The sequence below is a fragment of the Eriocheir sinensis genome, chromosome 3, assembly GCF_024679095.1.
Source record: "Eriocheir sinensis breed Jianghai 21 chromosome 3, ASM2467909v1, whole genome shotgun sequence".
NCBI classification, from domain to species: Eukaryota; Metazoa; Arthropoda; class Malacostraca; order Decapoda; family Varunidae; genus Eriocheir; species Eriocheir sinensis.
The window spans coordinates 22236922-22264421 of record NC_066511.1 but is presented as its reverse complement, the minus strand read 5'-3'; the positions used below and the strand labels follow the sequence as shown (position 1 = coordinate 22264421).

General features: G+C 41.9%; 2 protein-coding genes across 9 annotated transcripts in view; both read left to right on the top strand.

The window, feature by feature from the left end:
• The window catches only part of LOC127006629 (protein abrupt-like), a 199913-nt gene extending 196498 nt beyond the window's left edge, over nt 1–3415 (top strand). For all 8 annotated transcript variants that reach the window (XM_050876752.1, XM_050876761.1, XM_050876770.1 and 5 more), the window contains one exon: nt 1–3415. This exon is cut by the window's left edge and continues 687 nt beyond it. The gene's annotated coding sequence lies outside the window, so the exon portion shown is untranslated.
• A 2938-nt stretch (nt 3416–6353) lies between these two features.
• Nucleotides 6354–17341, top strand: LOC127006659 (estradiol 17-beta-dehydrogenase 8-like). The gene is made up of 6 exons (XM_050876826.1): nt 6354–6398; nt 8087–8203; nt 8985–9178; nt 12229–12410; nt 16218–16345; nt 16768–17341. Exons 1-6 carry the CDS (start codon nt 6368–6370, stop codon nt 16857–16859), a joined length of 744 nt encoding a protein of 247 aa, XP_050732783.1. The 5' UTR covers nt 6354–6367; the 3' UTR covers nt 16860–17341.
• Nucleotides 17342–27500: the final 10159 nt, after the last annotated feature.

The following is a 27500-nucleotide window of genomic DNA, read 5'->3' as shown; positions in this document are numbered from 1 at the left end:
GTAGCTTCAAGTGTGCTAATATCATAATCCCAATAGCATAAGCGTGGAGTCGTCATGCGAATCTTGTTAACTGTAGGTTTTATTTGAAATGATTATATTTTATAGGAAACTAATCACAAATCCATGAAGGGAAGGTATGTTTTTTTTCTGTTCATAATATAGAGATGATTTCCGGTGTGGGTGCCTTATGCTCAACAAAGCAAGCATGCACAAATGTTTGTAGATATACAGTATTATTTTTATAGATGCCAACAGTATCCCTCCAGCATAACACAAAAGTGGTCAGAGCCGGGAGCAAGTGTGGCGTAGCCCTGCGCGGCAGAGAGGCGCTGCCGCCCAGCCCGCGGCCCCTGGCACGGGCGTGGCGGGCGGCAGGCGGCAGGGGCCAGCAGCCTCGGTGCTGCGCCTCCCTCCCGCACAGCCGCGAGGCCCTATAGAACAAGATGCTCAGGTATCCACGCTGGGTCACGGCCCATCCTCATCTACCTCAGGTTTCGTATCCTTCTAGTGGTAACAGCACCTTCCTTGCTCACTCAGCCACGTACACATTACGAGTAAACATCTTTGCCCACCTCAAAATAAAAGCTCTTATTTTTTATGACTGCTGAACATCTTCCAGGGAAACCGTACAAAGCAACTAAACTATATTTTGTATAACTCGTTAGTCAGTGGCATCACCATATAATATATATATGAGCCTGCCTCCATTATAGAGATGTTAGTGTTTACCAAAAATGAAGTCATAAGAAAGTTTTTAGATGATACTTAACTCTCCTTTAGTAACAGTCGTTCAATATATATATATATATATATATATATATATATATATATATATATATATATATATATATATATATATATATATATATATATATATATATATATTCAGGGAAAATGAAGGCTAACCTAACTCAGGAAAAATGCGGTCACATTCTTAGACAAAGTGAAGCAAACATGTCGCTTTCAAGAGTATCAGCCGCGTCGCAACTTGCTAGTTACTAGTACAACATTCTTATTAAAGATTATTCCCTGTCATTCAGTATTGCTCAAGTCAAGGAAGGAAGAAGTCAGTTATTTAGCAACCTCGGTCACACTGGTGCTCCAAGAGAGAGTTTGTTTACCGTCGGGACACTTCCTCACGCAGACACCCCCTCCCCCCACCCCCACCCCCTGCTGCCGTTGTCACCACTGCTGAGGCGGACTGTCGAGGCACCGCTCCATGGACTGCTTGGCCGAAGGTCCGCCTCGCCAGTGCCGGCAAGTGGCTCACACATTCCATTTAGTTTGCTGGGTGTTCTCAGCGGACCTCAGCGCTCCTCACTCCGATCACAAGGAGACCAAACACTCGATTCATTTTGCTGCCGAAAAAAGTACCGAAAAAAGTAACGTTTATGTTTGCTAAGTCAGTCCTTTGTACTGGAAATATGTCGTTACTTAAGTGTTTGACAGCGAAAAATAAACATTGTAATAACTTTAAAATGGTCGCGGTGATTCTACTCTCGTCCGGCAAATCCCAAGTCGAGGTCTGCGCCGCGGTTGTCTGCTGCCGTCGTGAGGTGGTGCGTCAAAAAAACTTTTTTTTTTTCGTTACAAAATTCATATTCCCACAGTTCTCGAACATTCTTCTCAGGATTCCTAATACAAACGTGTATCTTTGTGAATATTTTGATCTGTATACACTGTTGCAATATGCGTGTTTATATTAGTTGGTGTATGAGTTTAGTTTTAGGTGTGGCCGCTTTTGCATAGCCGTAATGCATGTGGTGGATAGTCGCAAGGACCTCACAGGGGCCGACCGTGTGCAGCAGCGCGAGACAAGACTCCCAAACTGTTACTTAGCTGCCGCACCCCCAACAGACAACATACGTACGTTTTGGTGAACAGTAACAACAGTAGTACCCTGCCCACGACGAATACCAGTCACAACCTCAGGATTCCTTGTTTGCGTTCCTTTATACCTTATCCCCCCCTCCCCCCAATCGCTGCCAGAAGGAAGCTCCTCTGCTTGCACCTCAGAACATGTGATATACTGACGCCCAGTTCAGACATCCCTGTGTGGTCCTAGTAGATTTAACACATAATATATCTTTATACATTGATTTCCCATGTTCCTCATTATTAGCCAAATGTGTGTATATATATCCATGCTCCCAGTGCTCTGACCTGTATTGTGTACTCTCTGAATCATCGGGAAGTGGCAGCGAGGTGCAGACAGGCAGAAGGAACTCTGTCACAATCAGTTTCGGTGTTCTATTCGGGTCGGTGGGTGCGAGCTCTCTCTGCACCGGTCCAGCTCCTCCGCCACCCGGCTTGGTCCACTGTAAAGGCCAGTATGTAGTATATTGTTGTTACTTCGGGAGTTTGAAACGCTGGATATGCAGAGAAGACTGATTGTGTCGAGACGGCCTCCCCCGCGCCGCCCCTCGCTGCCGCCGAGGGTGATCAGTATACAATAGTCAGTTTTCAGTACAAACAAGAGTACTATTTCTGATCTACCTCACATTTTAGGTTCTGAAAGTTTGTATTATATTGTTTACAGATTTATTTTACTATATACCTGCCTGACACTGACGGTGGCTACCTCCACCTACTAATGTGTGTGTGTGTGTGTGTGTGTGTGTGTGTGTGTGTGTGTGTGTGTGTGTGTGTGTGTGTGTGTGTGTGTGTGCAAATTCTATACATGAGTGAATTACTGTCGGTGAACACGTGTGCTTTTGTGACCATAGAGCTCAACAAAATATTTCTTAAACCCACTCCTATGTTACCAGTCAGTCACGTGGCGTGGCATCTCTGTAGGGTAAAAGTGTTCAGTATATTGTAGCATGTCACACGTTGTTGCCGATGTGAGGACTGACGCAGCCTTGACGACAGGAAGCCTGTGAGCGGCCCTGTGACCCCGGTTGAGGGAGCGGGACTCTGCCACGCAGACACAGTGGCCTGACTGTCGCGTGCTCAGCCCCAAGAGTTTCCGGGTCAGCCTGGCCACACTGACGCCTGACAGACAAACAGACACCAGACAAACTTGGCCAACTTGACGCTCAGCGGATCCCGTCTAGGATAATAATTAATCAGGTTTAGGATTCTCTCCAGGAGCCGCCAAGGCCCTGGCTAAATCTTGGCAAGGGATCGACAAGAGTGTGAATATCCTTGTTAAAACTTGAAACAAATTTTAGCGTAGCCCATTCAGGGACCACACTTATCTTTGTAGAATAGGAACGACTGCATTTATGCATCGCCTGTAAAAAAGAAAATTGGGTAGGAGTTTTACGTATTTTGTTAAATTATTTAATAAATACACTAAATAACATGTTTTATGTTAGTTTGTTTGTTTGTTTCATAATAAATTAATGTAGGCTCGAGATATTATGGGGCTAGTGTCTCGCAGGTGACCCGCTGCCCCCCCCCCCCCCCCCCCAACATGAACCCGGTGACTAGAGAACTATGCAGTGATTCAGTGATCCGTGCTGCATCACAGGGAGGTTTCCATTCGATTTGTAGGCTGCCGAACGTAAGGATGTGCGTGAATTTTTCGCCCATGCTGACACGAGCATGAATACGCCACCAACTTAGAGGCGTCTGGAGTGGTTTCAATACTAATTTAATAGAAAGGAAAATAAATATTTTGTGTGCAAGCCGCAGGTTTTACTTTTTTTTCAATCTGCTTGGTGTTGACTTGGCATTAAGAACTTAAGCTTTTGTTTAATTGAATAATAAGAAATATATTAAATTTCTTTATGTATTGAACTCTGCAAAGGTAAAAAGTATGTTGTCAGTAACTATGGTGATGGTGATGGTGCTGGTAATGGTGCTGATGGTGATGGTGGTGATGGAGAGATAAAGGATTTTTAAAAGGAGTTAGATTGACCTGGGATGGAAATATGCGGATTAATTAAGCATTTAGCGTCGACGAGTAGACTGATTACAGTTATTGATAGGCCGGCATGATTGGCTTACAGTGGCGATGTGGAATCGAATCTGCTCAAGAGTTTATGTTTCCGTTTGTTCTCCCCTTCCTTGTTATATAGATATGCCAAGGCGTTGTCTGGTAGGCTATACTCATCCTTGTCGCCTGAAGGCTCAGTACACATTTCTGATGTCACTGCATCTGCTTGTCTGTGTATTCGAAACTGTTATCTGTATATCAATACACACACACACACACACACACACACACACACACACACACACACACATTTGTACAACGCGACAATGAAAATGCTGTTTCGTTGATCCTAAGGAGTCAAGCGGCAGCATAAGATATAACCTAATAGTTGTCTTCACCACACGAAATGACGATAAGGAAGACAACAGCCGTAGTCTCCGTATCTCATGAAGCCCAACCGAGGAGGCCACGGGTCCCATGCACGCTACACTGGGCGACGCTCCTGGATAGAGGATAAATTACTCGGGATGAAGCCCACCGTCGCAGCGCTTGTTCCGGAGACAAGTGTGAACTTTCGAACCCCGCACGAGACGATACATGGACATGAATATTCCGGTGAGATTGACACATGACCAGACGATGAGACTGACAGCCTCGAGATGAACACAGCTGCCATTGTGGCAAGGCCTCTGTGACTGAGGCCATCTATATATTATACAGTATATATATATATATATATATATATATATATATATATATATATATATATATATATATATATATATACACACACATACATACATACATGTATATATGTACCTGCCACAGGCCCTCATGTTTGTAGCCTACTTGGTTTCTAATTCCTGTTCGAGTAATGCACTGATTTTCTTCGCCAACGCTGTTGCCAAAATTTCACGGGATTGCTAACGTGTGGATGCAAATTGCTCACCATTTTACACCTATTGTTGTATTTATTATTATTTTTATAATTATTATTATTATTATTATTATTATTATTATTATTATTATTATTATTATTATTATTACTATCTATACCATTATTAGTATAACTATTATTGTCATCCTCATTCATTATTGTTATCATCATTATTATTATCCTGCCAAGCGTTGGCGACGCGTGAAGAAGCATCCGTGTGACCTCGCTGCACGACCTCCTGTGAAGGTCCGGGTGTGAAGGCGTGTGTGTGGAGACGCTGGTGTGGTGGTGACTCCCGCCGACTAGAGCTTGTCTCGTTTTCAGTGGATGACTTTAACACCCTCACTTACTCACCAAGGTTTTCACAATCAATCAAAACTCTTCGACAAATCTACTACCTTTGTGACGAAAGGAAAACAAGTATGTAGTATGTATCCACTGAAGATATCAAGCCATTCTAGCATTTTGTGTAAATCTAATCGTGTCTGTCCTTGTGTGTAGCCCTTAATATGGACAGTGTGCTAGCCGGAACAATAAATTAGATGTATAGCTCCACGGCTCTTCCTTGCCTCGACCACCGATGCCTGACGGGATTCCAGTCACGGCCATCAAGAACATAAAAAAATACAATTAATAAAATATGGTTACAAAGCATAGAATAACTACAAAAAAATACAGATGAATTAGTTAAAAATATCGACTGGAAATATTAATTAATAGGAACATCTTGTAGGACGGAGAAGTATCCTGAAAGTTCTTTTATAGAATTTATGATTTCTAGAAGTGTTGCTATTTTTCTTTTTTTCTTTTACCAAGCATGTCCAGCGAGAATATAGAAAATGAAACTATAATAACTTTATCAGTGACATGCCGAACATGGAAATGCTTGACATCATAAGTTATGGCTTCTATAATGGCCCGAGACGAAGATACAGACTTCAAAAGGCCTTAAACTCACGGGGTATCCTAAGTCTCCTTGGGGTATCCTTTGGCTCGACGCTGGTGTCCGCCTCTCGTCTCGGGACCCGGGTTCGAATCCCGGGTGGAATGTTAAAAAAATGACTTATTCTCCCCAGTAGATCAGTTTTTCATGTGCTTCTAAAAGTGGAAATATCTCCTTGACACTGATTAAGATACAGATAAAGATGACCTAATTGTGGTGGAATCTTATCTTGGGAGATGTAAAGTAGTTGAATTGCTAACAGGAGAATTCGTTTGATAAATGGAGGTACTTAAAAGAAGCGGACTGGCAAAGGGAATAGAGATAGCAGTGAGAAAGATGAGTCCCTTATGCTTCCAAGGCGGCTGAGGACTGAAGTGAGTTACAATTAGATGATTTGTCAGGTCTATGGAAGAACACCAGAATTTTTTTTTTAATGATTAGTGGGAGAAAGCTAGAGAGAGACGGAGAAAAGGGAAGCTCCTATAATTTTGTATTGCCGTTACAAGGGCAGACGCGAGATTCCCGACGTTAGGCCTAAAAAGGTGAAGACCGTCCCCAGGCCCAGACGTGTTGTCACTGTTGTCGGCACAGACACCGCCCGAGGATGCTGAGTGGAAGGGTCGCCCTAGTAACAGGTACGAGTGGGCTTTGGAGGGATAATTATGGTAACATGATTAAGTCTATCATTGTGTATCTGTTTAGCATTCAAACAATAGTCACGTCCGATGTTCGTGAAGCAGGAGTAGCATGCCGCTGCTCCGTAGGTGAAGTACCGAAGTTCATCCCTGGAAGTCACTGGGTAACATATAGTGTAGAGTGGTATATTGTGAGCGAAGGTTGTTTCCTACCCAACTGGACAGCATCCCCCTAGTTTAAGTGATCTTTGCAGGTGGGTGTTGCTCCACACCATCACAGGTTGATTATGTAAGTATTTTTTTCTATTGGAAAGATGGAATTGTCAATACCTGGGTCACCATCCTTGTGTGTGCCCATGATGCAGTGATCCTTGCTGAGGCACTGGCGATTTTGGGGATTTTGGTGGTGGCTCTTGAGGCACTGGCCTCCTGGGCCTAGACCAAGCTAGAGGTGTTTGGAGGCTTACTATAGGAAATGGTAATTATTGAGAATCACTACGCGCCTCCAAAATACGATATTACTCCTCCATATTATACTTAAGGGATGAAATACATGTCCCTTAACTATAATATGAAGGCAGAAAAACTTAAAAGTAAACAAAAAGTGGTAAAGGTAGTGAAAAGACATATTATACATACGCACGATGTGTTTTGATGGCGGCCATTGGGAAGTGAGCAGTGTTGCCAACGATCCGGTTAGTGATGGTACGCTAGGTTAGCGATGGTACGCTTAATTAGCCATTAGCCCACACATGTGAGACCAGGTCCACTACGCGTGGTTATTATTTTTTTTAGAACACGCACCTTTACCCAAAGGCGTTTGTGAAGGTTTGGGCCAGGTATAGTATTAAGTAAAGGTGCGTGTTCTAAAAAAAAATAACCACGCATGGTGGACCTGGTCTCACATGCGTGGGCTAATGGCTAACTAAGCGTACCATCGCCAACCTAGCATACCATCACTAACTGGATCGTTGGCAACACTGCTCACTTCCCAATGGCCGCCATCAAAATACAACGCACATATGTATAATATGCTTTTTCACTACCTTTACCACTTTTTCTTTACTTTTAAGTTTTCCGCCTTCATATTATGGTTAAGGGACATGTATTTCGTCCCTTAACTATAATACGGAGGTGTAATGTCGTAGTTTGGAGGCGCATAGTGATTCTCAATAATTACCGTAATCGCTGGAATGACATTGTTTCAAATTGAAGATTACTTTGGGAGACTGAATTAAGGTCAGCAGTCTGTATAATTTGTTAACACCAACTCCAGATATATGGGCATGTGGCACACTACTCCTAGGCTAACCCTGCTCACCGGGTTTTTTCTGAAAGAGATAGTCCTGAGTGGAGGAGGCCAAGGACACACAAAGTTTGTATCTTGAACACGTCATTGGATCCTGCCTTTAGGTACACAAGATGGGAAGGAGGCCTGCGTGAATATACACTCAGAGGAACACCTGGGGTTGGCATCATACGGTGGGCAAGGAGATGCTCCTCCACTGTATTCTCCTATTATACTTTTTTTATTGATTGAAAGATGCCTAAATTTTTATTATCAGATTTATATGCAAGAGGCCTTTCGCTATTGAAGAGAATATTTTATCACCTTGTTTATTGGTTTCACTATATGCATGTTCTTGGACTATCATAGTATATTATAATTATTTGTCTTATAATTATAGGTGGAGGAAATGGCATTGGAAGAGCCATTTGCCGTATACTTGCAAGAGATGGAGCCAGAGTTGTTGCCGCAGACCTTGATCCTGCTGCAGCCAATGAAACCATTCAAATGCTGAAAGGTATGGAGGTGACCCCAAGAGGATCCATTTTAAGTTGAATGTGTTTTATATCATGAATATCCTTTGAATGGTAGTGAAGTGAACACCTTTTGCTAACTCTGTCTCATCATGTACCAAAGATAACTGCTCCTAACTACCAGTATTAGTGTATCTCCAGTCCACTTGAAGTCTCCTTTTTTCATCATGTCTCCTCATATATTGCTGATAAGTTTATCAACGAGCACTCATCTCATCAACCTTTGCTCCCCAAATGAATCTTAAACATGTCCCTAAACCTCAAAGTAAATGTAGAAAAATAAAAGCAAATAATGACCAGCCACAGAAATTATGTATACAAAACTTGAGAGAACTTACAAATAAAGAAAGATTAAATAAAGGTAATTTTGTCTACTTATAATGAGAGAAGAGTGCAGGGGAACTTATTCCTAGTATTTAATTATTAGAAAATATGAATGTTTTGAGAAATCCTCTTTGTTAAAGGGGATGAGAAATCAAGGAGACATGAATGCAAGTTAAGAAAGACTATCTGCCAAAATAATATAAGTACTACATCTCTATAAGTAGGAGCAGTAACCATATTAAGAAAAATCCAGGTAAACACTTTTATGGAGTTGAAGACTAATTGGATAGAAATAAAGACAGGACATCACAAACATCTGAATACAAAAGCAAGGTAGAATACATATTGATAAATGCTTACACTAAGGCACACAAAAGAGAATGGCTATGTCCACTTATTGGCAGTATTTCAATGCCTTTAAAACCTTATGCTCATCCACAGATCCTAATGAACATCTCGCCCTTAAGATGGATGTCACTGACAAAACCTCAGTAGAGTCAGCCATCGGCTCTGCCATTGAAAAACTAAAAACTCCACCAAGTCTTATAGCTAATTCAGCAGGTATTGTAAAAGATGGTTTTATCCTGCAAATGGAAGAAAAAAGATTCATGGATGTTCTGGATGTGAATTTGAAGGTAAAGTTTTAGTTATAATGGTCTTTGCTCTTGAAATTAACAAAAAAAACAAAAAAACAAAAAATACGATGCTAGATTGTCATGCTGATGCCAGATGTCTTGTGGAGAAAAATGCAGAGGCATTTTACAATCATTATATATTAAGACTTACCATGGATAAATTACTTATCCTGAACAATCTTCATTTTCCTCCTAGTTAATGTCATATTCATATAGATGAAGGAATTTGACTTCCACAGTGGCATAAGTGAAGGATGCCTTATCTCTTCAGGTATCCCCACAAAGATTCTAAATGTTTCTATGTTGAGAATGTATGTAGTAGAAGTAAAAGTCTGTTCCTTTCAGTTATGGATCCAGAGGAGGTTAGAGTTAATAGGAAATGTTAAATGAAGTACCATTAATGTACTGAGTAAAGGGATCATGACATGTTTAAGAAAAAATCAGTCACAGTGACTGTCTCCAGCTCCTTATTAGAGTTTACCAGCCACAAAATTTTCCAAAAATACACGGTGGCACACAAAGCCTTGTAACTTGTTAAACGGACCCAAACTTAGTCCAGAAATATTTTACTTTTGTATATTCTTTTGGCTTACAAAGTTCATACACAGTCAAATTTATGACTCATTATTTCCAAGAAGATAAAATAATTTTCTTGATGACTACATTGACCAATATATATTTCAGACAGTTACTGGGAAGCTAAATATCATCAAGAATGCTACTTCAGAAATATATAAAAGGAAATGATGGAATCTAAGCATGCAGATTTTGCAGAGCACCAGTTCAAATGTCACTAAATGTTTGGAATATTCTGTAGGTGAATTGAGACCTAAAACTGATAAACAAAAATTTAAATGGTTAACCTGCCATCAAAGTATTAATGTTGAAGTAATATTCTAGAATGCAATGTTTCTCTTTCTTCTACTATTAAACCTTGTAATCACTGCTACAATACCTATTACTTCAGCTTCATCTTTCAGTGCCTGCAAAGATTGAGCCTGACAAACACTCTTTTGCTTTCAGAATATCTTTCTTCCTCTGCAGAGGAGATATTTATTGTGCCTTAGATTATTTATATCACTGCTACATAATAACAGAAGTACAGTCACCTCTTGATTAACACAAGGGTTACATTCCTTGGGCTGTCGTATTATTTAAAATTGCGTTATTTAAACATAATTTCCCCATAAGAAACAATAGTAATAGAGGGGGTTATATTCCTGGACACTGGGAAAGTCTGCCTATTTAGGGGATTTTGTTACTCTAACCTTAAAAAAACACATTATTAATACATTAGTAGGTCATGGAAACAACAAAAACACACATTCTCATTTTATTTACATTTGTACTTCATTTTCAACACTCGCCACTTGCGTTTGGCCACCGTCCTCCCCCACCCCGCGTTCTGACGCTCTCCCAAAATTTGGTCACTTTCTATTAGTTAATCGTATCTCCTTAAATATAAACTCGTGTTAAATAAGAAACGTGTTGTTTAAACTCGTGTTAATCAAGAGGTGACTGTAGTAGTAGTAGTGAGACCCCACACACACACACACCATGGGAATTTCCCCTTAGGAGATGGCTGCAACAGAAGCATCTTCAACTTTCTTTGTTCCAATACCTCTTCTGGGCACATTCAATCCCACACCTGCCAACCACCCATTATCTCTTGAATCCCTCTGTCTCTGATTATGTAATCATTCATGTCACCTCCAGTTAACAGACCCTTTGCTGCAGGTACTTCAACCATCTCAGAGTTTTTCAGCTTCTTTGAAAATTATATATATATATATATATATATATATATATATATATATATATATATATATATATATATATATATATATATATATATATATATATATATATATATATATAAGAATATTATGTACAATGCCCCAAAGTAAATAATAGCCAGAAGAAAATCTGCCATTAGCTTACCTTAATTGTTTCCTAACAGTAACTACCATATCTAGATATTACTGAGACCTTTTGCTTTTACTTCTGAACAGTGCCAGATAGAGCTACCATTGGGCCCTGGTGCTGCAAGTAATTACTATAATTGTTATAAACTCTATTTGCTATGAAAATCTTAATTTACTCGCATCATGCCCAGGCGGCCGGACCCTGGTGCTGAGATACCAGCTCCCCCCTCTCTCTCAGGCCCTGCTTCTGAGGATGGATATTGCACACATTGAATAAATATTGAAAGAAACATGAAAAATCTGCATCATATTTTTACGGGATCTTGATTTGCATAGACGGTTGTTGTTTGGGTAAACTCTGGTCAGGGGCAACCTCTGCCTACTGGGCTGTTAAAACCTAAAGGTGCTGCTCGTCCTGTACCTGTAGTATTGTGCAACATGGCTCAATGCCTTGCAATGTCCTGCTGGAGATATCCCAGGCATGTAGTAAGACAATGCCACTTTGAAGTCATGGTAATTATAAATGACACATTATATATGAAAGAATAATAGCACAGTTCAGCACAGAGAACACATACAGATCTAACCTAAACATGGGGTGGGTGAGTACAAGCCCTAACAAAAAAGGGAATGAAGGCGAGGGAGTGAATCGTGGAGTGCTGGAATAGATAAAGCTTGGTACTCTCGGACATTTTGTTGACACTGTGTGAGACCAGAATAGAGGGAAATAGTATCAGGGAAACCACCAGTGAAATATATATTGTGGATGAGTATTGAAGAGAGAGTGGAAATTTCTCTGTTTTTGCCATCTTCTGTGGGAACGTTTACATGAATAGATTGTGTCCGTACTCCGTAACCACTAGAAAGTAGACAAGATCTAATTTAGTGACTAACAAAATTAAACTATTTTAAATGTTCATGATAAGCTTGTTTATCATGTCATGTATCAATGGTGCTCTTGTAATGATTCAAGAAAAGCTGGGTGCTCATAAGGTTAGAATAATTGGCAAATAGCAGGCTTTACTCCTGTATTTGATAAATATTGCAGAATCTAAGGACACAGACAGTTATAGATATGAATCAGTTTATTGATAAAGGAATCAGTAATGTGTTATTCTTTTACAGGGTACTTTTCTAGTGACTAAAGCAGCAGCAGAAGCTTTTGTGGAGCATGAAATATCACCTGCATCCATAGTAAATATCTCAAGTTTAGCAGGAAGGGCTGGCACAATGGGACAATGTAATTATGCTGCAAGCAAGGCTGGGGTTGTGGCCTTAACAAAAACGTCTGCAATAGAACTGGCAAGGTATGACTTTTATGAAGTGACTGGTGCTATTGCTGTATTTGATCGAGTGTATATTTTACTTTTAAGAATTAATTTATTGGCATGATATGCTTTTTTAATTAATCATCTTGTAGGTTTCTCCAAACAGCTTGTTTATGTGCTTTTCTGGGGATAGTGTGTCTTGCATCGTTACTCCCAAATCTTTTTCTTCATGTACCACCTTTAAATTTTCTTCTCCCATCCTGTACGTTTTCCTTGGTCTTTTTTAACTTTTCCCCATTTCCATACCATGGCACTTGTTTGCGTTAAATTCCACACAATCTTCCTCCATCCTCACTTTTCTTATTAACTTTGCATCATCTGTAAAAAGGCTCATATATCGTATATATATATTATGAATATTATTGGTGCCAGAACTGAGCCTTAGGGAAATCCACTCTCTACTCTCCTCCAGTTTGATTTCTCTTCTCTAATCACTGTCCTTATTTCTCTTCCCGTTAAGTAATCCTTCATCCACTCGATACCCTTTCCGCCCATTCCTCCCCACTGCTGTAGTTTACAGATTAGCTTTTTGTGCGGAACCTTGTCAAAAGTGTGTGTTTGTGTGTGTGTGTGTGTATCATTTATCATTGTCTAATAATCCCCTGGACTCACCATTGCCAGCTAGTATCCTCTCCAAAAGAGCTTGGAGCCCAAGTGATGGATGTTTAGGAATGGCTGGAACCTCACATCACACCTCACACAGGGCAGGGCATAACCCTTGTTTGACACCCGCTACTCATTTGATCCTGGGTGAACAGGGGGCAAGAATTAACCCTTTCCTTGCTAAGTGCTCGCAACGAAACTATTCCCCCCAGGCGTACTCGGGCACCCCAGCGGGGGAAGGCGATCTCTTTTAACCGCTATATCTCAAAAACTATTCAATACAGCTACAAAACAAAAACATCATTGGAAAGATGAGGCCAAGATCTATAAGATTTGGCCTTTCCTGCGAACATACAGGCACGTTCAGGGGGTATTTTTTGCTGTGAGTGCGACTGGCACTCGCAGCAAGCTTTTACCACCACCAGCAAGTGATGCTAGTGCTCGCTCTTTTAACCTCTGTATCTCAAAAACTATTCATCACGGCTAAAAAACAAAAACCAGTGTTTCATTTTCTTTGATCACCTTCACCACCTTCTCAGCCATCTTCTCTTCCAGCTGCTCCTCCATAATCTCCTTAAAGGTCTGCACACTCCCCTTTTGCATCATCTCTCCACCACCGTCAACTTTCTGTTCCAACTTCTTAACTCTTTGCTCCACTTCCACTTTTTCATCGTTTTGCTTCTCCTCCCACTTATTCTGCTCTTTGTTTAACTTTTCCACCGAATCCATGCTTACCTTCACCCCCTCAGTGCACTTCATCAGCTGATCCCTGAGCTCCCCTACCCTCGCTTCTAAATCACTTATCTTTCTCTTGTCCTCCTCTCTCTCCCTTTTCAATTCACTCATCATTTTCATCACCACTTCAAAATCACACTCCAACCCTTTCACTCTTCTCTGCAATAATCTATCCTGCAGCTCACTTATTATGCTTGAAGCCAGAAAAATCCGCTGCATGCTTTCGTCGTGATGGCGGCATAAACAAACACTGCACCTCGCCCGTCTCATTCTCAGTATGGTTCCCCATTTTCGCCTTCCTTAATCCACTAATACTCTTTCCTCCAGTCTTCCACACCCCTTATCCCAACTTCCAACCAGGAACAGCGCCAGCAATCCCCCTCCACCGTATGTCACAGTTGCTAAGTAAAATTAATAAATTCCTTCGGGAGCCCGACGTTCCCACATCCACACCCAGCTGAGGTCAGCGAGTGTGTATTTACCTAGTTGTAGTTTTACAGGGCCTGGGCTTTATGCTCATGTGGTCCCGTCTCCGTATCTGCATTTATCCAACTTTTCCTTAAAGCTTTGCACACTCCTCGCCGATACTACATCCTCACTTAGTCTGTTCCAAACCTCTTTGCGGGAAGCTATATTTCTTTATGTCTCTCAAGCATCTTCCCTTCCTCAATTTTTTACTATGTCCTCTTGTGTTCCTGGTGGTAATTCCTTCTTTTAATAGTAACTCCTTCTTATCTACGTCTTCCATTTTGCTCAATAATTTATAGATTTGTATTAGGTCTCCCCTTTCTCTTCTTTGTTCTAGTGTTGGTAAGTCCATTTCCTTTAGTCTTTCCTCATATGTCAATCCCTCCAGCTCTGGAACCATTTTTGCTGCCATCCTTTGTATTCTTTCTAGTTTCTTTATGTGTTTCTTCTTATGGGGAGACCACACTGCTTCCACATATTCCAATTTTGGTCTGATCATAGTGGTAATGAATTTTTTCATCATGTAGTGGAATGCTATTTCTATATTTCTCACCATGTTATACATATCACCAAATATCCAATTAACATGACTCTCTGGCTGTTTATTATCTTGCATTATTATTCCCAGATCTCTCTCTTCATGTACTTTCTTTAATATTTCACCATCGCCCATTTCATATGTCCATTTTGGTCTTCCTTCACTCTTCTTGTAATTCACTTCTTGGTCTGCCTCTCTCGAGACAGCCAGCCGTTCCCCTACGGAAGAGCACAGAGCTCGTAGTACTGATCTTTGGGTAGGACTGAGACCACTCACACACAACACACCGCGACAACGAGGTCATAACTCCTTGCTTGACATCGCATACCTATTCACTGCTAGGTGAACAGGGGCTACACATGAAAGAAGATAAACCCAACTTATCTTCACCCGGCCGGGGAATTGAACCCTGGTCCTTCTGGTTGTGAGCCAGACGCTCTACCCCTGAGCTACTGGGCCGTGTATGGTGTGTATGTGTGTGTGTGTGTTGTTTGTTTTATGCAGAGAATTTAAGATTTGATGAGGTACATATAACTGTCCTAGCAGTAAATGAATCATACCTATGCCTCTTTTGTTCAAGACAAAGATATTCAAGATACCATAAACTGTTACCCTCCCTGTTGATTTTTCATGTAAATATACTCTGTTGATACAAGTTTGTCTCATGTGGCATAGTTTATTTTTTATGAATTCCTTGCATTGTGTGAAATCTCATGTGACATACTTACTTTTCATGTGAAAATAGGCATGCATTCCACAGGGTTTCTTAGCACTGTAACTGTTGTGTGTAGTACCAACCAATATGCTTGAAATTATGACAAGTAAAATCCTTGCAAATTTAACACAAATGATGTATCACCAATAATATGTGTAAAGAGCAGAGTGCAGAGACACACCAGTGTAGCATAAATGTGACCATCATATGTTACTAAAAGGACAACACACAAAACTGTACATGGTGCCTCTCACCCACATCACCTCTCTTCTGGCATACCCCACAATGCACCTCAGCAGATGAACAATACAAACCACACAATACAGCAGTTGTATATGTACTTACATAAGTGCAAACTTTTGCTGGACATTCTGATTTTTCATATGAAAGTGGTTATTATATAGCTGCAAGTCCTGTATAATGAGGATGCAAATAATGAGATCATTGTGTAATTGAATGAAACAAATATTGATAAAAATATTAAATTTTAGTTTATCATAGAGGCAGTATTATTTTAAAGCTGTAAAGTAGTATCACTTTCAGAATACTTGACCTTTTTTTTTTTTTTTTTTTTTTTTTTTATTCATTGTTTTATACTGCATGCATATCTTAGGCAGATAATCAGACACATAATTTTTTTGTGTTAATGTATTGCCCTTACAAAGAATACTCCCTAAATGCAAGGGTATGATATCAAAGACTAACACAAAAAATTACTCCTGCTCAGTGTTGGTGTGCGGGTCAACTGTGTTCTGCCTGGGTTCACAGAAACTTCAATATTGTCGGATGTTCCTGAGAAAGTTTTAAAACAGCTACTTAAAATGACTCCCCTCAGAAGGATGGCACAACCTGAAGGTAACTTCAAAGTTTACTATTTCATTCATAAGAAAGAAGCGGATAAATATTACTGGTTTAAAGTTGAATGCAGTACAGTAATTGAGCTTTTCTATCCAGACCTACTTTTTCTGTCTTTCTTCTGTCAATAATACATTGCTAACAAGTGATCATGGCATTATCAAGTAATCCTCAAACACTAATAATTATAAAATCATTGCTCTGACCCTCAGTGATGATTGAGTATTTGACATTTATATTTCCCTGTAGCAGAGTGGCTTATACAAAGCATACAATGAATGAATCATTGATGATTAAACTATTATTTGCCTTATTGTTTCTCACATTGTCCCTTTGTTTTCCATATTGCTACATGCTTGCATATAATCTATTGTAGACTAACTATAATATCAAGAAAAGTTTATGTTCAATTTTTCACACAGAAATTGCAGAGGTTGTCGCCTTCCTGCTGTCTGAAAAGAGCAGCTACATGACGGGCGCCTCGGTGGAGGTGACGGGAGGCTTGATGATGTAACACAGGGAAAGGTAAATGGCAAGTACTCAGGTGCAATTGAGTTGTCTAGAGTTTATCAGTTTTATGAAGCCTTGGTGAGCAGCACTTGTTAAAAACTATATATTTTAATGATATATACACACATGTACATACATATATTTATATTCATAGCTCTAGGATCTTTCCTGTCAGAAATGAGATTTTCAGTCTTATTTAAAGCAATAAAAATAATAAATGTTATAACAAAAAGTTAAGATTCACCTATTTTTATACATTTTTAAGGTAAGATAAGAAGAGCAAGGAGGTACTGAATTCTTGTCCAGAAATGTCAGAGAAACAAGTCGGTGCTAAATGTTTTGTGGGTGCTTGTATAGTGGATTCACATACATTTTCTGGGAAAATTTACTGGGCTTTAGTAACTGTAGGCTAGCAGAGCACACACCTCAGATGTTAGTAAATTAATGAGCAGATAAATATTGAGTAAAAATATTAACTATATATAATGATTTTTTACTTACCTGATTACTACAGCATAATTAAATAAATCTGTCCAATAACATTGTTTGTAGATTATTATTGTTGCATGGTATTGATATGAAGCAATCACCAAGGGCTTCATCTTGCAGCATGACCTTTTTACTGCAGACTCAGCTATACGGAATAAATTACAATTTCGTGAGCAGTGATACTCTTTTACACACTCTCTTAACTAGTCTGTTAACAACACACATCTGCTCCTGTGTCACTAGACTTGTAATGTCTGGCACATTGTCATTTTTTCTTAAGTGATGCAGTCCTATATAGCTAGGATACTTAATTTATTACTGATCGGGAGTAGGATTGTCTGTGAAAAGCAGTGGGGAGTTTGTGTCTTATATAATATATATATATATATATATATATATATATATATATATATATATATATATATATATATATATATATATATATATATATATATATGTGTGTGTGTGTGTGTGTATATATATATATATATATATATATATATATATATATATATATATATATATATATATATATATATATATATATATATATATATATATATATAATAAAGTGCTTGGATGATATTTTGCCCCTCAGTGACTTCCATTCTGTGTACTCACTTGCCAGACGTAAGATGCATTTTCCATGTTTTTCTTTTATACAATCAATTTGTTTTGCGTAGTAATATTGATCACATTGAATTATTATGTTAAGGCCATCTGGATTACACATAAATACGTTGGTGGTCTGTACAACGGTTTTTCCCGGAGTGAAGCTTGACGTCACTCCCGCCAAATTGCGGCTCAGTTTCAAAACAACCTTCGTGTTGTGTTCGTGTGCATCCGCGGCCGCTGCGGCGGTAACTACGTCTGTTGAGCCACACCGACGGTACTTCAAGGTAACGTTGAAGTTATTTTAAACGCTATTATGAATCTCCGAAGTGTACAAAAACATAGGCGTGAGGCATTAGGTTGTGGGCATTTCGAGGTGCTGGGACACAGGTAGCACATGGGCAGGTGAGAAGGACGCTCCTTTGTATTGGGTCATCCCTTAGGAGCTACGGGAAAGCATGGACTCTATTGAATCCTTGGGCAGGCCGAACCTTCTCCTCAGAGTTCGTGTTTGTCGCCGTGCCATTCCTCAACGCCGAGTGGAGAGTGGCGTCGATCAGCTGACCATACCCGTCAGCTGTGTTGCCTCCTGGTGCTTGTCAAACTTAAGCGATTTTGTCCTGGGCCCGTATTTTCAAACCTTTCAGCGCTCAAGGACATTTGTCAAGGCTTTCGTAGGCGTTTTGGGCATTTCCAGGGGTAGTTTAAAGACCCTGGTGGTAGTGTGACCCTTTGATCTGTACTGTGAATGTGAAAAACACTCATGAAAACCCGATTAATCTCCTTTTCGACCTTTGGAAATAGTTAATGTGGGGGGTGGTAGAGTCTGAGAATACCGCCCCTGCACTCAGATCCTACCTTAGCTCCTTGTCAGAAAGTTTGCTCCATTTAACCTGTTGAAAGAAATTCTTGGCACGTAAAGAAGCACCTGTATGCAATAAACGATGCTTATAGGTTTACCATAATCACTTATGTTACCATTGCCCATGTATACTCCCCCCCCCCCTCTCCCTCGAGATGGTAAAGGTCAACTTCACGCGAGGGGAAAGTTCCTTGAATTTGTAACGAGGATATGGGCTCACACAAAGGAAGGAAGGAAATAGCCTTTATCAGCCACGCCAGGAGTCCCAGCAGTCCCGCTCGTCTGCAGGGGGCCACAAGGCAAGGTGTGGGGAGCTGTTTATAACATCCGCCCAGACACGCAGTCCGGCACCCTCGCTCCTGCTCCATGCCTTGGCGTCACCACGTGTAAGGTAAACGCCCGCCCTACAAAAGCCAGGGGTAGAATATTCACATAACGATCAAACAAGTAGCCCCAGCAAGGTATCTACCCTTTAGCTTGTTATGTTGCTTTATTTAAAGTCCAAGAGCTTCCATGGTGTGAACGGAGCAGTTAACATTTATTTTTTGTTGTTATTACTCATGATATTTATTAGGTAGGACTAGGACGGCTCAAGGCTAAGCGTGGACCTTGGGATAGCGGTAGACTATATGACGTTTCGTTCATTAGCGATGTCAACATAACAGCAAGAAGATTAAAGTTAAATACCCAAGTAAATATGTTCTTTCCACATTTGGTCCTCATTTTGTTATGTCGTAAACTTTAAATTTCTAAAGAACAACAATGAGTTAGCGTGATTCGAATGAGCAAGTTTCTTAAAAGCTTGCTACTTTGTGAGCTGGGCGGGGGTGTACAGATGTTGGCACAACTGTTTCTACTCCAACCCCCACCCTGCCATATACCTCCTTTTAATGAGCACGATGTAACACACACACACACACACACACACACACACACACACACACCGCTCCGATAACTCAGTGGTTAAAGCTCTGCGCTGCCGGGCTCATAGAGGTAGGCCGGGCTTCCCGGCCTGGCAGGCGGAGTTTCGAGCCTCGTTCAAGCTGGTATTTTTCCGCTGCCGAGGAGTGGTTACTGTCCTCCCTAGAGCAAGGGGGACGTGGTGTGTGCAGGTCCCGGCAGTAGCCAGAGATCGACTATAATGAGCGTTTCTCTAATTGAGTGTGTATACTAGCTGTCAATGATGAGTCCAGCTCGTGATCAGGCCGTGGAGAATGTTACACACACACACACACACACACACACACACACACACACACACGTCTACAAGTTGGTATTTAAAATTCTGATGAAGTACTCAGCAACAAATTAAATAAATATTTGTGAACTCTGAATCTTATATCTGCTGTGCTGTTTACACTCGTGATGATCTATGCAGACTGCTGCGTTATACCATACTGAATGTGCCACATTGTGTGTGTGTGTGTATATATATATATATATATATATATATATATATATATATATATATATATATGCTTGTCATATCATAAATGGCATTGTTTTGCATGATATGAATTAAGAGAATGTTGTATTGCACAAGCGGGGTGTCCAAGAAGGCGGGGCAGGACGCTGTGCGGCTGCCCAGCGTGGCGGGCCGGCGGGTGAGTGGGCGGCCGGATGCCTCGTCTTCCGCCGCCAGACTTGGAGAGGGTCATTAAGTTCCTGCCAGCAGATAGGCCCTTCTGATTTCTCACGTTGTTTGCCACGCCCTACCACTTTCCATCTGGCGGCACTTCCTTCACATGGCATTGCATATTGATCGCTTAAGCCATGGGACTTGAATAACCAAGTCCTCGGGAGGAATGGTGCGATGTGTGGCATGCGGCAGATCAGCACAAGAGCCTTACATTGCTGCCAAATAAGGTAACCGCGTCTTGAGGTTGGGTTGCGCCCACTCGTCCCTCCACGCACTGAACGTTAGCGGGGGTCTAGTGGTGCATACCCACGGAGAGAGAGAGAGAGAGAGAGAGAGAGAGAGAGAGAGAGAGAGAGAGAGAGAGAGAGAGAGATTAGTTCGTCATTTTCAAAAATCCTGCCAGTTCACCGTGGAAAGCGTTATCATCTGTTACTTTGTCCAATTTTATGCAGACTCGAGAGAATATTTCATCTGGGGGGATAGTCCATTCCTCCTTGCCTTGTAATAGCTTGACTGCTTCGCCAAAGTGTTAGGCGTCGCTTCCACGCCTTGCCATGGATGAAAGGACTTATACTGTAAGCCGGGAACATAACAGAACACACAGTCAACATCGGAAGACTGCAGCGATAGCGAAAGTTAAAGGAAATCCTGTGCCTTGCCGGTGGGTGTGGGGCAACCAGCAGATCTGCCCAGCCGTTAACGCTCGGGGCTCCCTCACTGCCTCCTCAAGGTTACCGGCGTATTGACTTGTGCAAGGTAATTCTTCTTATACGTTATATATGATGATTTGAACTGCCGATGTACATGAAAGTTTTAGGATTCTGTATAAGTTTGTCTTCCTAGTTTAATAAGCTGTTACTTTGTCTATCATAAAGCGAACCACTACTCTGCGAAAGTTTAGGTTCTTCAGAGTTTTGTCTTATATATAATGCATGATATTTGTAAATGTACTTAATTCGAACTGCCTGTGTATGAAGGTTTGGGGTTACGCTGAATATATGTTTGCTTTGTTGCATGACATTCACAATTTTTAAACAACGTGTGTATGAAAGTTTTGGGACCTTTTTTTTTCTTTTTGTTTTAACGGTCAGTCTTCCTCCTGAATAAAGAAAGGCTGGAAATATAGAAAAGAGTCAAGGTCTTATTTGCATGTGAATAAGTCTACCTGGGCTTAGTGGGTGTTAGTGAACAGGTAAGATAGATGGCCGGTGTCAGCATGGAGTGATCCTGGCCTTATCTTTTTCAGTGAATTTACACGTCGAGCGATAAGCTTGATGGAGAGGGGAGGTCAGGATTAGATCACTGATAACTATGCTTAATAATGAGCGGTGAGAGGCATGCCACGTCGTCCAGTGTGAAGCGGATGGTCGGCGGTGGTGGTGGTTGATGTCTCTGCCGAGCGTTCCACTGTGACCGTATCCACACGTAAGTCACCTCAAAGTCATTCACAATAATCAGCCTATTAGTTTAAGGAAGAGAACCGCGCACGAAGGACAGTTTTTCCAGATTTGATGCCCGTCATTTGTATCTTTGTCTATCTAGCTCTTTCCCCACTTACGTGCTCATGGGGTCGGGCATATAATTGTATCTCAGGGGCAACTCAGTGTGGAAAAGAGGCAAGCGGCGGTTACCAGGTAAAGCATTGTTGGGGGTGTTGCAACGGACTAGGAGTTGAGAGTCGAGCCGTCCTCCCCACCCACTCACCCCACCACATATGCGATGGACTCCCCTCCCCTCCTCGTCCTCTATTCAGGCACGTGTATGGAAACGACAACAGATAGAGGAGAAGAGGGGAGGGAGGGAGGGGAGGGTGCACTATTATAATCCAAACTCGTATACTATGAAATGGCGTTATGTATTTTTTTTTTGTTTATTATTATTATTTTTTTTTTTTAAGGCACGTATGAAGCTAACCAGTTACGGTAATGTTTCATAAGATCCGTAAATACTACTTTATTAAATGAGGGTTTCCGTAGTATGACGTCTTCGCTGTATATATAGTCGTAGTAGCAGTATTAGTAAACCTTTCCTTCCTGTGAATAATCCCCGCCAGGAAGCAGAAAGAGTTGGAAAGCGGGTATTGCAGGGGTGCGTGGGAGGGCAGGTGTTGTCACGAACCTGGAAAGTGTGTCGTCGGATTGGAGGTGAGAGGCGTTGGGAGTGGAGGTAAGAGGGGCTTAGCGAAGGAAGGGGAGAGGTGAAGGAACGGTGGGAAGCTGTATATGATGGTGAAACAAGCAAGCTGGTGGTGGTGACGGCCGTGGTTATAGTGGCTTGAAGAGGCCTGGGATGCGGTCTTAGTGAGGATATGGTGTCAAAACTGCAATGTATGGTATGGTAGTCGAGGAGGGGATGGGTAGTAATTACAGGCTCTAGTTTAGTGTGGTGTTGGTGGTGATGGTGTAGCAGGAACTAAATATGTATAGTGTGTGTGTGTGCGTAGTGTTATGTGTGGTATGTGTGGGTGGTGATGAGCATAAGTGACGAGCAGACTTATTACAGTATAGCTCGTATTGGCTGCACTGAAGACGGTGATGAGTAACAGGAACGAGCGATACTTAAAGAGTTTTATTGGTTGTGAGGATAATTATTGAGGAGTAACAGTGACGAATGAGACTTAGCCTGGTTTTATATGTTAGTGATTGGGCTTAAAACATGTAGATGTGCCTGTGACGAGGGTGCATGAATAAAAGGGAATGACTTTGGTTTAACTAACGATCGCATGTGTTGTAGTTGTGACGGGGATTGTGCAATGTGCATGTATAAAGAAATTGACTCTGCTTGCTTAGGTTTTAACTTTAACGACCGCATGTGTTGTAACAGTGAAGGAGGTGCAAGTAAAAGAGATACTTAGTTTGATTAGGTTTGAATTCTAGCGGTCGCGTGCTGTAGCCATATGACGGAGATACACGTAAATTGTAGGCCTTTAAGGGAGACTTTACTTAGCTTGGTTTGATTTGACTTTTAGAAACAACGTGTCCTGTAGTTGTGGCAGTGTACATGGGCTTAGCTTGGCTCGAGGCTAAACAGGTTGCTGGCTTAGCTTCTAATGGTCGCGTGCCTGGCAGGAAGTGTATTACATTGTGTGGGTGTTCCGCTTCCTGGGCTATTAGCGTCATCCCGGCGGCGCGGGGACCACCTGGGCCTCACCTCACCCGGGGGTTCATGACAGAGGTCGGTCACCTCCATCTCGCAACAATCATAAAAAGTTAAAATAAATGGTGGTAGTAGTAGTAGTAATAGTAGTAGTAGCCTAGTAGTAGCAGTAGTAGTAGTGATGCTGAGGATAGTAGTAATAATAATTAGTGATGAATTGGAACTATTGGCACTAAAATACTTCTTTCTACTTTTACTTTTACTACTGTTACTACTACTATACTACTACCACCACCACCATTATCATTATTACTACTACTGCTACTGCTGCTGCTGCTGCTGCTAGGGTCTCTGGGTTCCTGCACACAACTGGGGTCACTGGTATGGGGTCACACTCCCTTCCCTGGCTGGACCTTCGCCACCCGTCACACAGATGCGCGCCGCCATGAGCGGAATGCGGAACGCGTTACATAATAGCATGTACTTATGATACTACATGCAGTGTTTTGTATTGATATCATTTATACTGTGGTATTATACTTTTTTAGCATTATTTTTAATTTGTATTCGTTTAAGTAATAACGATTTGACAAATTACTATAATTATTGAGCCCCAACTAGCACGGAGGCAGAAAAAAGACAGGTTAATTAATGTTGGTATGTCTTTAAATTGTCTCGTGTTCAGCCTGAGTTTCTTGAAGACAGTTCAAACAGACTGTGGCTCTAAGAAAGAAAACTACCGGTACTTGTACTTTGTCTCCTTGCTTAACCCCATGCCGTGTAGCCGAGTGCGATATCATGTTGAGTGTGCGTTACGAATAAGATGCACATCGTTTTTAACTACAACTTGTCGGCGAAACCCAGAAGGCTCCGCTTCCCGCCACGCTGTTCTTTCTGCGAAGCAAGGCTATAGGGACGCACCGTTTTGTTAGAGGCAGGATTCACAGGCCAGAGCTTTTCCGCTTCTTCCTGGTCTTTGTTGCTTTTCCGGAGTACAGGAAGAAAAGAAGGTTGGTACGTTTGAAAATAAAAGTTATATTCGTGATCATGAATGGAACGCCTCCCGACTGGCAACCTCACTGAAAGGAGATAAAAAAAGGTTATATCCGTGGTCATGAATGTAACGTACCTCGACTGACAACCTGACTGAAAGAAGATAAAAATAAAAGTTATATCCGTGGTCATGAATGTAACGATCCCCGACTGACAATCTGACTGAAGGAAGATGGCAGGCTTATGTGAGGTCATACACACAGACACTTAACGCAAAAAGTCACCGGCAATGAACATGAGATACAACTGGTCCGACTTCGCTGCTCTGGCTGGCTGAGACGTCCATCACCAGACTAAGCCATCTGATTCATCTTGGTTCATTATCTCATTAAGCGTTGTTTCCGTCGGTCGTTTTATTGTTTTCTTATTTTCTTCTTTAATCGTTTCTCGGGACAGTTTACTACCTCGATTTAAGTCTTTTCTTGCAGGGCGCCTGAGGGGAAAATAATGTAATACTCGTTCAGTGTGCAGTCACCCAGGGATCATAGAAAGTGTGTGACCTTTGCCCTGCTCGAAGACTTTTTTTCTCTTTGTATTCTTCACTATTTTACATAATTTCACATGCATCATTATTACCACCACTCAGTTGCATCTTATTGTGAGTGGAAAACTACCTACCTTTACCCAAACACCTATTTTAGGGTTGACATTTCGTTTCTCCTTGGCGCGAGACAGGCTACATCGTTTATCAGTGAGCAGTCGCCAGCATTCTCCATAACGGTGTGGGGTGAAGGGGGCGATCATCATGCAGGTTAGAAACATGACTTGTTCCTGAGAAAGGCAACTTGACCCGTCCTGGAGAGAGGCGTTCCGACCAGTAACGGGTAACGGGAAAGTACAACCTGCCTATGGATGAGCTGCACGCCGGCCGGGTGTGGAAGTCAGGCACAGCTGGGCAGGACATGGTGTTGCTTAGGCTGATACGCTTAGACGCTTCCTTCCTTTACATCAATCACTTCTAAGGGCCAAAAAGGAGGTTAATCGCGTCCCCCATGAGTGTCTCTTTAGGTTCAAGGTACGGAATAAGGGTCACACTACCACCATGGTCATCAAACTACCCCCTGGAAATGCCCACAACTCCTACGAAAGCCTTGTCAAAATGTGTGTGCCCGGGCGGCGAAATGTTTAAGCATACTGCCCTTAGTATTAGTTATGTACTCCAATTACAATGCCGTGTCGAAATATCTTAGGCTAACATCGTAGAGGAGGAATGGCAACGTGTAGTAAGTGGTTATCCCCAAACTTATGTGCACTGACCACCCTATCGAAGTGCTGCCCGTCAGATAAGTGCACAAGTTGAAAGTGCAGTGGACAAAACACCGTATTTTTACTATATATTTCTTTAACTAAGTCAGTAGAACGTGAAATCAGTTGATATTTAAGTGTTTTCCCTTATCATGTTCCCCCCAAGTGAACTACTGGTGACCTGGGCGGCAGAAGCTCGTTTCCTCCTCCTCCTCCTCCTCACGGGCCACTTTCACTCTCAATGCCTTGTGCCAGTTTTTTGCGGTCTCGGCGCCGCGGCGGGACCGGTCTGGCTTTGCGGAGGAGCACTTATCCTGTCCTGGTCCGGCCCTCACAACGCCCCCCCCACCCCCCAGTAAAGTTCTGAAGCATCCTCAGCAAAGTTCTTCATGTCTTCCGGCTCTTATACCTGAAATAGGGAACGATAGAAAGGGAAAGGCACAAAACTCAGCCACGTGCATCCCTGAGGACATGCGTGCTAAGCCGGAAGAAGACTGCAGCTGCAACTACATCGCTCTTCCGGGGCCTCACTTTCCCGGCCAGCCCGACACCGTGCCCTACCTGCCTCTTGCCGACACACACACACACACACACACACACAAGGGAAAGGCGTCGTCTAACTTGGAATGCTGTTGGGTTTCCGGCTCTTTATACACCTCCTTCCAGGTCCTCCTGCGTGACCTTACCTACACAGATGTTGGTTATATTGTTTATTTTTTTAACTTTTTTTTATATACGTATATGAGCTCTCCCCCTCCCCTTCTCCACGCCATATGCATGCAGCTCGCTACCTCTATTCCACAGCCACCAGACGAGTTGCAACTGAACCTCGGAAGTCGGATCACGTGTGAAAAAAATAGAAAGCTAGACGTGCACATTGTTGTTTGTCTGCAGCCTAGAGATGCATCCTCATGCACGACCACATCCATAACCCATCATGGACACCAAACGTGATATAAACGATAATGAGTAATAGTTACTCCCAGACGAGGCAGCCAAGACTAAGCCGGGCTAAAGCTGCACAAGGGAGCACTATAACTCCTTATAACTCTTTTCGCATGGAGAAACTGCCGTGTGCCGGGCATGTCCCTCGCGAACGCCTGGTATAACTAACTTAGCATATTTAGGAACAGCCACCACGGAGCCGCGTACTGTTGAGGCACCCTCCACGGAGCCACCCGTCATATACATCACTAGAGGGACGGAGAGTGGGAGGTGGGCGAGCCAGCAATGGTAGCTACGCGGGACTGTAGGGAGCAGGAGGGAGCATTGAAAATCTGGGTATTGTATACATACAGGTATACCTCACTTGAAAAAAAAAGGCATTCTGAAAAAACGTTATTTTTTGATCAATTAACTTTCTTGATCAGTTTAAAGCACACTAGAAGCTTGGTTATGCACATGCCCACTAAACACTATACGTTTCCCATTAATATTAACCCCGTCACCCTGAGTCCCAACCTCTAATGCGCCATGCCATCAGTACGCCGCTATCACTCCACCATTATCGCTGCACCATCATAAACATCGTAACAAATATTATTTTTGCATCAACATGACCACCATGATAACTAGTACTGGTCAGCTGCATGCACAAGAATGGGGCCCGCCAGCACCAACGCTCCTAAAGAAGTATAAACAACGATGAA